The sequence below is a fragment of the Macaca nemestrina genome, chromosome 3 (genome assembly GCF_043159975.1).
Source record: "Macaca nemestrina isolate mMacNem1 chromosome 3, mMacNem.hap1, whole genome shotgun sequence".
Taxonomy (NCBI): domain Eukaryota; kingdom Metazoa; phylum Chordata; class Mammalia; order Primates; family Cercopithecidae; genus Macaca; species Macaca nemestrina.
The window spans coordinates 27,630,937-27,648,476 of NC_092127.1; the positions used below are offsets into that span (position 1 = coordinate 27,630,937).

General features: G+C 35.1%; 1 protein-coding gene across 7 annotated transcripts in view; it reads left to right on the forward strand.

Moving 5' to 3' along the window:
• Positions 1–17,540, forward strand: part of LOC105488649 (follistatin like 5) — an 813,494-nt gene that overhangs the window by 134,876 nt on the left and 661,078 nt on the right. For 5 of the 7 annotated variants that reach the window (XM_011752910.3, XM_011752913.3, XM_024795001.2 and 2 more), the window contains exon 3: positions 11,853–11,886. In XM_011752910.3, coding sequence (XP_011751212.2) covers positions 11,853–11,886 — 34 coding nt within the window. The remainder of the gene's footprint in view (positions 1–11,852; positions 11,887–17,540) is intronic. The other 2 variants (XM_011752911.3, XM_011752909.3) reach the window with 1 other exon arrangement.

A 17,540-nucleotide genomic window follows, 5' to 3' on the forward strand; every position in this document is an offset into this window, starting at 1 on the left:
GTGTATGTAAGTGACTTTGGGGAGGGAAGCTCACATGTTCATGAGTATTCATGTGTCAGGATAGCACAGAATAAATTTGTTGTGGGATTTTTGGAGACTGGATCTATGAGACATTCTCCTATTCTCAACTTCCAAGAATTTACAATCCATATTACTTAGTAGATCTAATAATATCTTTTAAAACACCTAAATATTTTATCTTCTCCCATGTAGCACATGAGAACAAATATATGATGAATGTGGGTCTCTGCTGCAAATTATCACTTTTAAAACTATTTTGAATTGGTAGCATTTGTCTGGGAAGTAATAATTACAATCAGAGAGAAGGGAAGAGTTCTGAGAAGGAAATTCAACTAGGCAGCCTGCTAAAATTAGTAAGGTTTACTCATATGTATATTTCCCACAAAATTTATATTTTTATATACTTATTTTTATCCATTGACTATTTTCAGTGTTAGGATCTATTGACAATTATTCATGAATTTAAAATCACCCACTCACACCTGAGCACTGAAGTATATATACATAAGGACACTTGGTGAATTATATCATCAGTTTAATGTAGGAAGAACTATGGATAATATGGATTGATAGAAAGATTACTTTACCTAGAATACATCACTTTTGACTACTGCAGAATTTATTTCTGTCTTTTGCTAATTTGTAAATTTTACGTTTATTGATTTATTTTGGGCTTCATTCGATATACCAGTAAAAGTCTTCCATATATTGGACTTTTCTCAAATCCCATGAGAGAAATTAACTTATTTTCAGCATATAGTCAAGCTAAATACAGCTTGAATGTGCTTTATTGTACATATTAGTCAAAGAAAAATCATAAATACATAGTGCATTTTTTCTCTTGGACTTCATAGTTTCTCAACTTATGCCACCTATTCAACTAAAGGAAATGCTATGTTTGCGTAACAGGAAATTTCTTAAAAAGAAAATAACTTTCCAATATTGCTGCAGTGAGATGGAAGAAATTTTCACAGAGATTTTCCTTTTAATTTTGACTTGTTTTTAAAAATAGTCATGTTTATTCTGTTAATTATCTAGAATAACATAGTCTGACTATACGTTTTTTATTAATGACCAAATGCAAACAAGTCACATGGGGATAAGGAAAAACAATAGCAAACTAGATTTTTTTTCCTCATTACTCCCATGTTAAAAGGGAAAAGAACCTTGCCTTATATCTCCTTGATATCTTCTGCTTCCTTTTTTATATAAACAAGTTATTTTTATGTATAGTGAAAAGGACTATGTATACTCTCTCAGAGTCAGAGAGCGTCAGTTTCACTCTTTAGGGGACCAACTCAATTCTGTCTGCATGTGCTTCGCTCTTAGGTCCCTCCATGTGAAAGGAAGTCTATAGTATTCTTGGTATTGACCAGAATGCACATGACTAGTCTCATTCATGTAACATCATATGTATATACATTATAAAAGAGTACTCAAGGGTATTATCTGTGTGGCTCTCTCTTCAAATAATTTAAGCTTATAATCTGGAAAGGGAGGACAATTCATTGATAGTCTAACGTTTACTACCTCAATGCTGTTACAGTGGAGATGACGCACTTAACATTTAGCATTTAGATGATTTCTTCACTTTCCAGAGAGCATTTGCTTCTCAGTAAGAAGGAAGGAAACAGGTAAATTATGTTTGAAGATATTATAGCCAGGTATTCTTAGTGTTTCATCAGGAGAAATCCATTTTCATGTTATAATATAGCCATCATCAAATGTTAATAATCTTTATGTCATAAATCCAGATACTGGATAAGAAATATCCTTAATATCTCCTAGTGTGGTAATATTTGGCCCAGCTAAAAGACTAGCAACATGGTGTTTTGGTGTGGTTTGCTAAACCCCAGTTTGTTTAGATGCTTTAGAACCACTTATAGCTCATTTGTACAACTACTGTGTATCCCAATTTGACTTAATTTTACATTGGTTTAGTTACATTGCATTTACTTTATTTCTGTTTAAAAATGTTTAAGATACCATATTGTTGATTCTTGTATTTATTGTAAAGCCATACTTCTTCCCAGGTTGTCTTTGCTAATCTTTATCATACTGTCTGCTAGAGCTTTTAGCCATCTTACATTACTGGACTGGATTTCATGAAGTATGCTGATGTAATTAATACACAGCACTTTGGAATTCTTCCAAGAAATAGCATAGTACAATGTAAAACATAAATAGTTTGCTATTATTTAGCTTTGACACATAACCAAATATATTTCTTATTTTAAGTCAAATTTACTTTATTAGAAAATATTTTGAAAGAATGTTAAAATTAAGTTATAACTAGAAATATAAACATTCTGCTATTATGGACAAGACCTAAGTCTTCCTAACATAAGAATGTTTTTCAAATGAATTGTGTGGACAGAATAACTAATGTTTCTGATCACTCATGAGTTCTCACACAATTAAATAATCACAATTTTCTTTATAATGTTTCTTCATTTAAAGTACATATTTTGAACATGAAGTTATAGTTTGTAAAATAAAATTGTGGAAAATCTATATTGCCATTGTAAATAAGGTAACATTAAAGTAGTAGAAGCAAATTGGAACAGTTACTATTTGCAAATCCTAAATAAGTCTCTAGTGAAAGGGGTTTATACAACTTCGACAGTACTGCAGGAGTTTACCCCTAAGTGTCCTTCTCACTTTGCAAATCTATTGTCATTTGTTCCAGTCCACTAATTAATTACTAGTTTCCCTTCTCCAAATTCATGCTTCTTAAATATTTCTTGTTTATAGAATATTTAGGCAGATTTGCTTTGGTAATTTATAATTATATAAAACTGTATAGTAGAGAACTTGATTTTAGAAAACAAATACAATGCAATATAATATCAATAAAATGCCTATTCCACTATAGGTAAACTAAGCCTAAGATTGTTACAAATTTATGATGACAAAACTCAACTAGGATTGGCTCAATCATACTAACCTATATGTGTGATTCTTCTCACCTACTCTTGCAAAAAGCAATGCACTTAAAATCTTCTCTATCTTCTCAAATTTCAGACAAAACACTAAACTTCCAGAATTAGCCAACCACCTTTCCTTCTATTACATAAAGAAAATAAATCATCAGAGATTGAACATGTTTAATTCATCATATCAAACCTAGACACCTCCTGCATCTATGACTAAGCCTTCCTGTTCCCATCTGTTCTATTACAGAGACTGGTCTTTCTACTTAATTTTTGTCCCCAATTATATATATTCTATCACATCCACCCTTTCAATAACCTTATACAATCAGTCATGCTCTCTCTTCTTTTTATCCTAATCCTCTCATTTTCTACTATGTATCTTCCATCGTTTATATATTCTCAAATCTCAGTGATATAAATAATCATGTAGTATTACAAAACTAAACAAAATAAAGCAAAAAGTCAATAAACAACAAACCTATTACCTCTATGGACTTTAGTTTCCAGCTACACACCATAACAGGCTTTTTATTCCTAGTCGTGTTTCCATCATGTAATTTTTCCCACTTTGTACATATCTCAGTCACCCTCTTCTCCTTCCTTAGATAACTTGAATTGGACTTTTAATCCCATATGAGCACCAAAAAATGCTTTATCTAAAGTCAGTGATTCTATCTATGTCAATATGATGAATGGGCATTTTCTTAGACATAATTGTACTTGACTTCTCAGAATAATTCTATGCTATTGAAAATTTCCTTCTAAATAATATGTTCTTTGGGATTTCGTAATTCCTTGATCTCTTGATTTTTCTCCTTTTTTTAATGCTTCCATCCTCTTTTGTTGGCTAATTCGACTATATTTTTCTTATATGTTTTACAATACTGTTATAGATCAGTGAGCTCTACTCTATGTTCTAATTTATAGAGTGATAATTTATACTATGCTAGTGGCTTCAAACTTTATGTATCTGGTTGAAATATGTCCTATGAGTTTTATCTACCTACTTTGAATCCTTGGAATTATAGTCAAATTAATTTCAAAGTCGATATGTTTAAAAATCATACTAATGAAAATTTGAGGTTTATTATCTCTTAAGAGACAGAGTAACACAGGGTGACACTAAGGATATGCACAACTAGAAGAATGGAGTTACCTGAAACTAAGATGAAAAAGATGGTCAAGGAAGTAAGGAAAGATCAGAAATTCAGTTTGAAACATTATAGATAGGCCATGTTATTGGAAATCCAAGTAGGGATGTAAAAAGACAGTTGAATACGTGAGTCTGATGTTCAATGGGGAGGTTGGTTTAGATGTATAAATCCTTAGCAGTGGAACCAAACTTAAGGCTAGGAGATTAGATAAGATTGCTAAAAGAATGAGCTATATGGAAAAAAGATAAGACCTCAATGCCTAGGATGCTAGTGCTTAGGAAAAGAGGAAGCAGTAAAGGAGACTCAATAGGGGTAGGCAGGGAACTAGAAGCAAATCTCAGAGAGTGTGGCAGTGCTGCAAGACAGGTGAAGAAGGAATAAGTACGTATTTCTATGCATCTAGCAGCTCAGACCCTTGGAGTCATCCTTGTTGGCTTTCTCACAGCAAAATTTTAATCTATAAGCAAACCTTGCTCTAAGTAGGTATTCCAAATACACTCCTACTACATTGTTCCATGTTTTTGTCATAGCTGACCTGGATTACTGCAATACTTTCTTTAATGGCCTCCCTGACTTTGCCCTTGCCCTTTCAACCTATTCTCAATAGACAGCCAAAATGATTCTATTTAAATGTAATCCAGATAATGTTACCCCCTGAGAAGAAATGTTTATGTTTTCTCAGCTATGTCAGAGTAAAAACCAAAGTCCTACCAAATGCCCCAAGTGCTTGTCTGTCTGGCTCCTATTACCACCCAGATTGTATTTCCTACTAAATTTCCTTCCTTCAATCCAGTCCACACACAGTGGTCTCCTTAATATTTTTGACAGTGCTAAGAACTCTTGCATGTGACTGAGGACATTAGAAATTTTTTTCTCCACTAGGACCTGTTTTTCATATATATATGCTCGGATCATGTTCACCTCATTCAGAATTTTATTCAAAAATGAATTTATCCCTGTGGCTATGTGTATAATTGCAGTCACTCTACTCCAACACTGTCACCTTCTGTAGCATATCTTTTCTTTTTTTTTTTTTTTTTTTTTTTTTGAGGCGGAGTCTTGCTCTGTAGCCCAGGAGTGCAGTGGCCGGATCTCAGCTCACTGCAAGCTCCGCCTCCCGGGTTTACGCCATTCTCCTGCCTCAGCCTCCGGAGTAGCTGGGACTACATGCGCCCGCCACCTCGCCCGGCTAGTTTTTTGTATTTTTAGTAGAGACGGGGTTTCACGGTGTTAGCCAGGATGGTCTCGATCTCCTGACCTCGTGATCCGCCCGTCTCGGCCTCCCAAAGTGCTGGGATTACAGGCTTGAGCCACCGCGCCCGGCCTGTAGCATATCTTTTCTGAATAAAATGTATACAGTCTGCTCCATGAAGACACAAATTTTTTTTATTTTGTTCATCCCGTATAGTCTTATCACCAGGAATAGTGTCTGGCACATAAAAAGTGATCCATACATATTTGGTGAAATAATGAATGAATAAATGACTGACTGACTGACTGAATGAATGTTAATAGAGGAGAGGGAGGGAGACAGAGATTCTCATTAACAAATGTTCTTTCGAAAAAGAAGAAAAAGAAATGAACAAAGCCTGCAAGAAGTATGGGATTATGTAAAAAGACCAAATCTACGTCTGATTGGGGTGCCTGAAATTGAGGGGGGAAATGGAACCAAGTTGGAAAACACTCTTCAGGATATCATCCAGGAGAACTTCCCCAACCTAGTAGGGCAGGCCAACATTCAAATTCAGGAAATACAGAGAACGCCACAAAGATACTCCTCGAGAAGAGCAACTCCAAGACACATAATTGCCAGATTCACCAAAGTTGAAGTGAAGGAAAAAATCTTAAGGGCAGCCAGAGAGAAAGGTCGGGTTACCCACAAAGGGAAGCCCATCAGACTAGCAGCAGATCTCTCGGCAGAAACTCTACAAGCCAGAAGAGAGTGGGGGCCAATATTCAACATTCTTAAAGAAAGAATTTTCAACCCAGAATTTCATATCCAGCCAAATTAAGTTTCATAAGTGAAGGAGAAATAAAATCCTTTACAGATAAGCAAATGCTTAGAGATTTTGTCACCACTAGGCCTGCCTTACAAGAGACCCTGAAGGAAGCACTAAATATGGAAAGGAACAACCGGTACCAGCCATTGCAAAAACAAGCCAAAATGTAAAGACCATCGAGGCTAGGAAGAAACTGCATCAACTAACAAGCAAAATAACCAGCTAGTATCATAATGGCAGGATCAAGTTCACACATAACAATCTTAACCTTAAATGTAAATGGACTAAATGTTCCAATTAAAAGACACAGACTGGCAAACTGGATAAAGAGTCAAGACCCATCAGTCTGCTGTATTCAGGAGACCCATCTCACATGCAGAGACATACATAGGCTCAAAATAAAGGGGTGGAGGAAGATCTACCAAGCAAATGGAGAACAAAAAAAAGCAGGGGTTGCAATACTAGTCTCTGATAAAACAGACTTTAAACCATCAAAGATCAAAAGAGACAAAGAAGGCCATTACATAATGGTAAATGGATCAATTCAACAGGAAGAGCTAACTCTCCTAAATATATATGCACCCAATACAGGAGCACCCAGATTCATAAAGCAAGTCCTTAGAGACTTACAAAGAGACTTAGACTCCCATACAATAATAATGGGAGACTTCAACACTCCACTGTCAACATTAGACAGATTAATGAGACAGAAAGTTAACAAGGATATCCAGGAATTGAACTCATCTCTGCAGCAAGCAGACCTAATAGACATCTATAGAACTCTCCACCCCAAATCAACAGAATATACATTCTTCTCAGCACCACATCGCACTTATTCCCAAATTGACCACATAATTGGAAGTAAAGCACTCCTCAGCAAATGTACAAGAACAGAAATTATAACAAACTGTCTCTCAGACCACAGTGCAATCAAACTAGAACTCAGGACTAAGAAACTCAATCAAAACCGCTCAACTACATGGAAACTGAACAACCTGCTCCTGAATGACTACTGGGTACATAACGAAATGAAGGCAGAAATAAAGATGTTCTTTGAAACCAATAAGAACAAAGATACAACATACCAGAATCTCTGGGACACATTTAAAGCAGTGTGTAGAGGGAAATTTATAGCACTAAATGCCCACAAGAGAAAGCAGGAAAGATCTAAAATTGACACTCTAACATCGCAATTAAAAGAACTAGAGAAGCAAGAGCAAACACATTTGAAAGCTAGCAGAAGGCAAGAAATAACTAAGATCAGAGCAGAACTGAAGGAGATAGAGACACAAAAAACCCTCCAAAAAATCAATGAATCCAGGAGTTGGTTTTTTGAAAAGATCAACAAAATTGACAGACCACTAGCAAGACTAATAAAGAAGAAAAGAGAGAAGAATCAAATAGACGCAATAAAAAAAGAACAAGGGGATATCACCACCGACCCCACAGAAATACAAACTACCATCAGAGAATACTATAAACACCTCTACACAAATAAACTAGAAAATCTAGAAGAAATGGATAATTTCCTGAACACGTACACTCTTCCAAGACTAAACCAGGAAGAAGTTGAATCCCTGAATAGACCAATAGCAGGCTCTGAAATTGAGGCAATAATTAATAGCCTACCAACCAAAAAAATTCCAGGACCAGATGGATTCACAGCTGAATTCTACCAGAGGTACAAGGAGGAGCTGGTACCATTCCTTCTGAAACTATTCCAATCAATAGAAAAAGAGGGAATCCTCCCTAACTCATTTTATGAGGCCAACATCATCCTGATACCAAAGCCTTGCAGAGACACAATAAAAAAAGAGAATTTTAGATCAATATCCCTGATGAACATCGATGCAAAAATCCTCAATAAAATACTGGCAAACCGGATTCAGGAGCACATCAAAAAGCTTATCCACCATGATCAAGTGGGCTTCATCCCTGGGATGCAAGGCTGGTTCAACATTTGCAAATCAATAAACATAATCCAGCATATAAACAGAACCAAAGACAAAAACTACATGATTATCTCAATAGATGCAGAAAAGGCTTTTGACAAAATTCAACAGCCCATCATGCTAAAAACGCTCAATAAATTTGGTATTGATGGAACGTACCTCAAAATAATAAGAGCTATTTATGACAAACCCACAGCCAATATCATACTGAATGGGCAAAAACTGGAAAAATTCCCTTTGAAAACTGGCACAAGACAGGGATGCCCTCTCTCACCACTCCTATTCAACATAATGTTGGAAGTTCTGGCTAGGGCAATCAGGCAAGAGAAAGAAATCAAGGGTATTCAGTTAGGAAAAGAAGAAGTCAAATTGTCCCTGTTTGCAGATGACATGATTGTATATTTAGAAAACCCCATTGTCTCAGCCCAAAATCACCTTAAGCTGATAAGCAACTTCAGCAAAGTCTCAGGATACAAAATCAATGTGTGAAAATCACAAGCATTCTTATACACCAGTAACAGACAAACAGAGAGCCAAATCATGAATGAACTTCCATTCACAATCGCTTCAAAGAGAATAAAATATCTAGGAATCCAACTTACAAGGGATATAAAGGACCTCTTCAAGGAGAACTACAAACCACTGCTCAGTGAAATAAAAGAGGACACAAACAAATGGAAGAACATACAATGCTCATGGATAGGAAGAATCAATATCGTGAAAATGGCCATACTGCCCAAGGTTATTTATAGATTCAATGCCATCCCCATCAAGCTACCAATGAGTTTCTTCACAGAATTGGAAAAAACTGCTTTAAAGTTCATATGGAACCAAAAAAGAGCCCGCATCTCCAAGACAATCCTAAGTCAAAAGAACAAAGCTGGAGGCATCACGCTACCTGACTTCAAACTATACTACAAGGCTACAGTAACCAAAACAGCATGGTACTGGTACCAAAACAGAGATATAGACCAATGGAACAGAACAGAGTCCTCAGAAATAATACCACACATCTACAGCCATCTGATCTTTGACAAACCTGAGAGAAACAAGAAATGGGGAAAGGATTCCCTATTTAATAAATGGTGCTGGGAAAATTGGCTAGCCATAAGTAGAAAGCTGAAACTGGATCCTTTCCTTACTCCTTATATGAAAATTAATTCAAGATGGATTAGAGACTTAAATGTTAGACCTAATACCATAAAAATCCTAGAGGAAAACTTAGGTAGTACCATTCAGGACATAGGCATGGGCAAAGACTTCATGTCTAAAACACCAAAAGCAACAGCAGCAAAAGCCAAAATTGACAAATGGGATCTAATTAAACTAAAGAGCTTCTGCACAGCAAAAGAAACTACCATCAGAGTGAACAGGCAGCCTACAGAATGGGAGAAAATTTTTGCAATCTACTCATCTGACAAAGGGCTAATATCCAGAACCTACAAAGAACTCAAACAAATTTACAAGAAAAAAACAAACAACCCCATCAAAAAGTGGGCAAAGGATATGAACAGACATTTCTCAAAAGAAGACATTCATACAGCCAACAGACACATGAAAAAATGCTCATCGTCACTGGCCATCAGAGAAATGCAAATCAAAACCCCAATGAGATACCATCTCACACCAGTTAGAATGGCGATCATTAAAAAGTCAGGAAACAACAGGTGCTGGAGAGGATGTGGAGAAATAGGAACACTTTTACACTGTTGGTGGGATTGTAAACTAGTTCAACCATTATGGAAAACAGTATGGCGAATCCTCAAAGATCTAGAACTAGATGTACCATATGACCCAGCCATCCCATTACTGGGGATATACCCAAAGGATTATAAATCATGCTGCTATAAAGACACATGCACACGTATATTTATTGCGACACTATTCACAATAGCAAAGTCTTGGAATCAACCCAAATGTCCATCAGTGACAGACTGGATTAAGAAATGTGGCACATATACACCATGGAATACTATGCAGCCATCAAAAAGGATGAGTTTGTGTCCTTTGTAGAGACATGGATGCAGCTGGAAACCATCATTCTTAGCAAACTATCACAAGAACAGAAAACCAAACACTGCATGTTCTCACTCATAGGTGGGAACTGAACAATGAGATCACTTGGATTCGGGAAGGGGAACATCACACACCGGGGCCTATCATGGGGTGGGGGGAGGGGGGAGAGATTGCATTGTGAGTTATACCTGATGTAAATGACGAGTTGATGGGTGCTGACGAGTTGATGGGTACATCACAGCAACATGGCACAAGTATACATATGTAACAAACCTGCACGTTATGCACAAGTACCCTAGAACTTAAGGTATAATAATAATAATACTACTACTAATAATAATAATAAAAATGTTCTTTCGGAAAACTTAAGCCTGCTAGTTACATAATTATAAAAACTAATTATATTAGTATTTTTAATACAAGTAATGCACATTTAAATTTTAGTTTAAGTGACCAACAGATACTCTAAATTAAACAATAAAGAGCTAAATAGAATTCAAACACAGAGGTTGGGTGAGTTCGGATGAGAGAATTAAAACACCAAGTTTTAAAGCCTAACAGAATTATATCACTAGGTTAGCTGATTCAATAAATACACATTTGTCATTATGCATTTTATTCTCAAATTCTAAATCTTGGATTAATGTTTGCAACAAAATCAGTTCTTTATATTTTCTTACTCTTTTGCCAAAATGTATTGGCATTCATACAGTTCTGCAGTTCAGTGTATATGTCATTGTCATTTTTTTCTTAGAAACATATTTCAAAGTTATTTTCAGTGTGAGACCCTGAAACTTTTAGACAGAGTAAACTGTGTTTGCATATTAATTGAGAAGTTAGTGCACAATATCCACTTTAAAAGTTGAAAGCAAGCTAATTCTTTTGGGGTTGCTTGGTAACTAATAAGGAGAATGTCAAACTGAAAGACAAGTTTGACTGGAGCAGCTTTTGAATAAATAATAGAATTGTTGTCAACTTTAGCCTTAAAGAAGTGAGATGGGGTCCAATTCTAAGTTAAACTAAAGCAAAGACAGTTGAAAAATCTTTTGTGTTTTCTTAGTAAAATTCTCCCCTATGTTTGTGCCTAAACTTAGTCCTTCACCAACAATTTATGATTAATGTAGAGCCATTGAAAGCAAATTCTGAAGGTATTATTTAATATCTGTTAGGATTAAGTGGAATGGCCTAAGGCATTTGAGAAGCATGATTATTTATTATTCATTAACCATTTGCTTATTTATTTATAAATCCATATTCATGCAATTTAGTGATTTCTTAGAGAACTATATGCCCACCAAGAGTTATTACTTCTCTAATAAAATATTTTACGTAAGATGGAGTATAGGGGCTCACCCCTCTAATCTTAGCACTTTGAAAGGCTGAGGCAGGAGGATTGCTTGAGCCTAGGAGTTCAAGACCACCCTGGGCAAAATAAGGAAGCCTCGTCTCTACAAAAAATAAAAAAGAAATTAGCCTGGAATAATGATATGTGTCTGTAGTCCCAGCTACCTAGGAGGCTGCAGTGGGAGGATCACTCCAGCCTGGGAGGTCAAGGCTTCAGTGAACCATGTTCATGTCATTGCACTCCAGTCTAGGCAACAGAGCAAAATGCTCTCTCAAAAAAATTATACGTACATATTTTTAAAGGTGAGAATCATGTTCCTGGGAATATGTACAAAAATCATTTTGATCCTTCTATAGTGAAACTTTATATGAAACTGTTGATCACATATTTACTTACATATTTTGACCTATTTTCTGTTTTATTTCCAGCAGGAAAAAAATCAAGAAAGTTCAAGAGTCAAAGGTAAGAAATGATTGCTTTAAGATAACAATTACATAAACTCATAAAAGAAAGAAAAAAGAGATGTGATGCTGCTTTGAATAAAAAGTCAAAAACGAGAAAATAATGATAATTAAAAATATTCAGTGTGATTTTACAGCCATTTTGAGCCTTTTGAGGATTTTGGGTATTCTTTCTTGATGTTTTCCACCTTCATACAGTGCTCTTGAAAACGTCAACTTTTATTTATTCCCTATATTGTAGTGATTGAACTACTCCACCAACCATTTTTCCTACGAGTTGGTGTTGTGTCTCCTCTATGTATTGGCAAATGGACTTCCTCAAAATGTGTTTCATGGAGACCCGACTATGTAGTCACTGCCATCTAGTTAATTTTCTACAAAAAGGCTACAACATATTTATGCATTAAAAGTTGGCGATAGCTCCCAGTATGCTAATAGGCCACATTATTCTAATGTTGGAAGACTCTTTTCTCTATAGTCACATTCTTAAATTTTGAAGTTTACTCATCGAGATAATAAATTAGTCTATGTAGATTGTCATCCTTCAATAAAAGGCTTCCATTAACTTGTGCTTCTGCTGATCATAATGATGGCACATCACAGACTTTTCTTAGGTTGTTCCCTCTGGCGTCTCCATTCACGTGTTGGCTCTTCTTAGTCTACATTTTGGGCTTCGTTGCTCACCTTTTCCTTCCCAAAGGCATCCCAACCCCAAGCCTGTCTAAGGAGTGAAGCACAGTTGTCCAGTTTTTTTCCCTCCTTTTTGAATAGAAAGATACGTTTACTGTTTTTACCTTTTTCAATGTTCTACAAAAATTTAAAAATGAACATGAAGTAGTTACTAAGCTTACATGGTCTTCTGAAATGCTGAAAGGGTAGTTACACTTCAGAGGCTCTCTAGATTGTCAATACAATCTTGCTTATTTATAACAAGTCCAAATAAAATCCTCTCTGCACATTTCCCCACAACTGACTGACTTTTACAACGTATTTTTTTCCATGTTGGGTCATCTGTGTGTCTATATTGCTGAAGAATAAAAAACACATGCTTTTGTATTTTTAAATAATTTTGCAAGATATATTTTGTTCAAATGAATTATGTAAGACTGTTCTTCCAGGGATTCCCAAACTATTTGTGTGCATTTTCAGCAAACTGAAGTATTGTTTGTTATTTTATATGTGAAATTATTACACTTATTTATCCTCCAAGCACTCATATTAACTCCAAGTTTTATACTTTTGTGTTGCAAAGGGGAATTTTTACTTCAAGATGTGCTGTATGATGTGCATTTAAATGATGCATGCATTTTAAGTTTACTGAGTACGCATCTTCCTTCTTATGAAGGGTTTCAGGGTTTCAGGTTTATCTTAAATCATATTTGTATGCTTTTATAGTAAAATAAGTGTACTGTAACTTTCTTCTTGATAATTTATTGCCTTGGGCTATATAAATCATATCATCTGAAGTAGTAGAAATTACGTTTTTCCAACTACTCTCTAGGAACATGTTTTCTTTTATAATGCAATAACAATTTCAAGATGATGTTTGTCACTCCTTTCACTATTAGTAGCTAGCACATGGTTCAGAAATTTCACACACATTGTGGCTTTTAGACTACTAACTTTGTTTTTTTTTTGAGACAGAGTCTCTGTTGCCCAGGCTGGAGTACAGTTGTGTGATCTTGGCTCACTGCAAGCTCCGCCTCCTGGGCTCAAGGAATTCTCCTGCCTCAACCTCCCAAGTAGCTGGGATTACAGGGACCTGCCACCATGCCCAGCTAATTTTTTTTTGTATTTTTAGTAGAAACAGAGTTTCACCGTGTTGGCCAGGATGGTCTGGATCTCTTGACCTTGTAATCCTCTCGCCTCGGCCTCCTAAAGTGCTGGGATTACAGGCGTGAGCCACCGCTCCCGGCCCTAGTAAATCAGAGATACATGTTCACATGAGGACTTGTTGCTTGTCTCTACTTCGAATAGCACTACATTTTTCTTGACTATTTATGGGAATCATCTTGAAACGTTATTTTACTAGAAATTAGGAATGACCTCTTAAAAATGTTTTCAGATGTTAATATTGAAAGATAAAAACCCATTTCGAACCATGAAAGCTATAGCTTACTCATTGGCAGATGACAAAAATTCTGAAAATCAAATATTTTATATTCATTGATTACTAATTATTGAAATATGAGCTATGTTCTCATTTGATATTAATAATCAATTATCAGCTAGTAATTCTTTGAAGTTCCTGACTAATTGTTAACCTCATTTATTCAAACACATTTATTACATTGTGAGGGGTATGTCTAGAAGTCTTATTTTCTGCATTCTGTGCCTATTTCTGCTAATGACAGCAACCTCAATGTAATGATACCAGTGCCCTGAACTTTTATTAATATACAAAATATTTGTTAAAGATAACCTTCCATAAAATTGCACTGAAGATTATAACAGAAAAATGAGATAGTCCTACAGATTTGAAAGAAAGGATCAACTACCAGGCAGCCATATTTAGTAAAGTGTTCTTCAGTAATACAACAGATAAAACATGTTAAATATTGTACATTAGTGCTTAAAATGCTTTGAGAATTTTATAACTATTATTAGACAATGTTTTCCTTTGAGGAACATATCTAAAATAAGAAACACAATAAATTAGTTCACCCCTAATAATTTTTAGGAAGTATTTAAATTTATGGTTTCTTTATTCACTTATATTTGAGAGCATCTCTCTAGAGTTCTCAGAGAAAATGGTAATAGACTTTGAGATTTAAGTAACTATTGGTTTACAAATAACTTACAGAGTCTGTCAACTTAATAAAGTTTTTAATTTTCAAAATAATATAAAAGATTTATGACAACCATAATGATAACATCCTTTGTGGAAAGTGCCTGTACTACTGCACTCTTGCATGCTCCTCAGTATCAGCCTTACCCTTGCTCTGTAAATACAAGGATGTTGGACTGTCCATCCACCGAAAAAGTTCGGTTGCTTTTATTGCAAAATTATCTCCTCCTGTTTTTTTCAAGTGGACACTCTTGCCTTTACTCATTCAGAAGTGATAAAAATAAAGTATGATTTTTTTTCATTTCCAGTTATATTTTGGTTAAGACTTTGCAATTAAGAGACACTGAGCTCTAAAGTTATTTCCCTAATGAGCACTTCCATATAATATATTTTAATACTTATATTTTTGTAAATATCTATTAGATTTCAGACATTGTATTGAGTTTTCTACATATATCATCTCATTTTAATCTTCAAATACATATTATTAAATAAGACTTAGCATTCATACATGCTAGAATTTTGAGAAATCATATCCAAAGTATATAATTCAGACCAGGCATAGTGGCTTACACCTGTAATCCCAGCACTTTGGGAGACCAAGGAGGGTGGATCACTTGAGGTCAGGAGTTCAAGACCAGAAGACCAGCCTGGCCAACATAGTGAAAACCAATCTCTACTAAAAAAAAAAAAAATTAGCCAGGCATGGTAGTGCATGCCTATAATCAGGAGGCTAACGCAGGAGAATAGCTTGAAGCCAGAAGCAGGTTGCCGTGAGCCGAGATCGTGCCACTGCAGTCCAGCCTGGGTGACAGAGCAAGACTCTCTCTCTTAAAAAATAAAAATAAAAAGGTAAATAATTTAGATCAATATTGCCATTTTTGTTCTTTCCTAAAATAGATCATGGTTTATTTAACAAATTACCAATTGTACATTAGGTAAATTTAGCATACTGTTATTAGTGACACTTTTTGTTATAAATTTTATGGACATGAATTTTATTATTTATGTATTATTTTCCTTTAATTGTGTGGTTATAAATATTGACTCTCTTGCAAATTTACATAAATACTGTTCAGTGCTTCATAACTTTAAGAAAAAAAATCGATGATGATAAACACGTCACAATAGTGTTCTAAGAAAGTATCTAGGACTTGTGCCAGTTTGTTTACTAAATACTTATCTTTGAGAAATGACTTAACCTCCCTTGATATGATTCATCTTTTTTGGTAAATATTAGCACAACATACCCATGGTATTAAAAGTCCTTTACATATAAGATATTCTAAGGCTTATAATTTTAAAAGGACATTAAACAATGGTATTATTATAAACATTTATCTTTCAAAACTCTATAATCCTCCATAAGCTCAATGAGACAAGTATTATGTCATATATATCAGTGAACATGAAAAGGGGAAGCCACACACTTGTTCTTCCTATAAAGCAAATGTTCTTATGTATATGAAACCACAGGAAAATATTATGCTAAGACTATATCTAATCAAATTAAAAGTGTGTATTTGAGACAATAAAGGTATTATGGCACCTGCAAGCTACACACACATACACACACATACATACACACACACACACACACACACTCTCTTACGTACATATACATTACTTTCAGTTTATTTTTATGCAGCCATATGTTCAAATTCTCCTTTATTTTCTTTATTGTATATTGGCACCTCAGAGCACTGAAAATCACCTAATGCATCCAGGGATATATATTTATATCAATCAAGTCAGAGGGGTGTTGCTGTGAGAATGGAAATAGGGAACTCCAAATCTAGAATGCCTGAATATTCAGAGCTCTTTCTAGTAGATTAATCTCACAGTTTCTGAGGTTGGTCACTACTTCAAGGTGAGGTAGCCAGTCAGAAATGGTGAATAGATAGAAATGGGCCTTCAGATTCTTAGTATTGAAAGCCATTAGCTATATTACATTGACCGATTAAAATGTCATGTAAAACTGAAAGATGGTAATTCATGTATTTTAGCCCTATATGAGACGCTGTATAATTATTGCATGTCTTTATATTTATAAAATACAATATAGCCAGTAGCATAAGTAATACCTGAAATGGAGTTTATTACAATTTCATGAAATGCTTAGTCACTATATTTTTAGTGAATTGCAGTACATGCTTTATTTGTTTGTTTATTTATTTATTTATTTAGACAGAGCCTCACTCTGTTGCCCAGGCTGGAGCGCAGCGGCGAGATCTCGGCTCACTGCAAACTCCACCTCCCGGGTTCAAGCAATTCTCACACCTCAGTCTTCCGAGTAGCTGGGATTACAGACGCATGCCAGCACCCCTGGCTAATTTTTGTATTTTTAGTAGAGACGGGGTTTTGCCATTTTGGCCAGGCTGGTCTTGAACTCCTGACCTCAGGTGATCTGCCCTCCTCAGTTTCCCAAAGTGCTGGGATTACAAGCATGAGTCACCACACCTGGCCAATACATGCATTATTACGATTGTTATGTTTGTTAATATTTAGTCCAGAAAGTTATTTTTGGAGTTAATCATTGCTTGTAAAATTTATGAAAATTGAGTATTTTTGTCTATTATACTCAATACTTATAATCCTCAAGTACCTAGAAGACAAGAAAACTTACTCCTTGAAAATATCAGTCAAGGGATTCATGATTTATTTTCTTGGTTTTTAGCAAGCAGTAATGCTGAACAAATGTCAGACAATTTATATATGGTAGACTTGTAATAATTCTTAAAAAATAATTAAGTGTTGTAAAAGAATGTGAGGACAACAAATGGTTTATACTGTAATTTTTATGCCATAGCAATTGTATTATATGAGAAAAATTCTATTTTCTCGGATTTATTTTATTAAAAATCAAT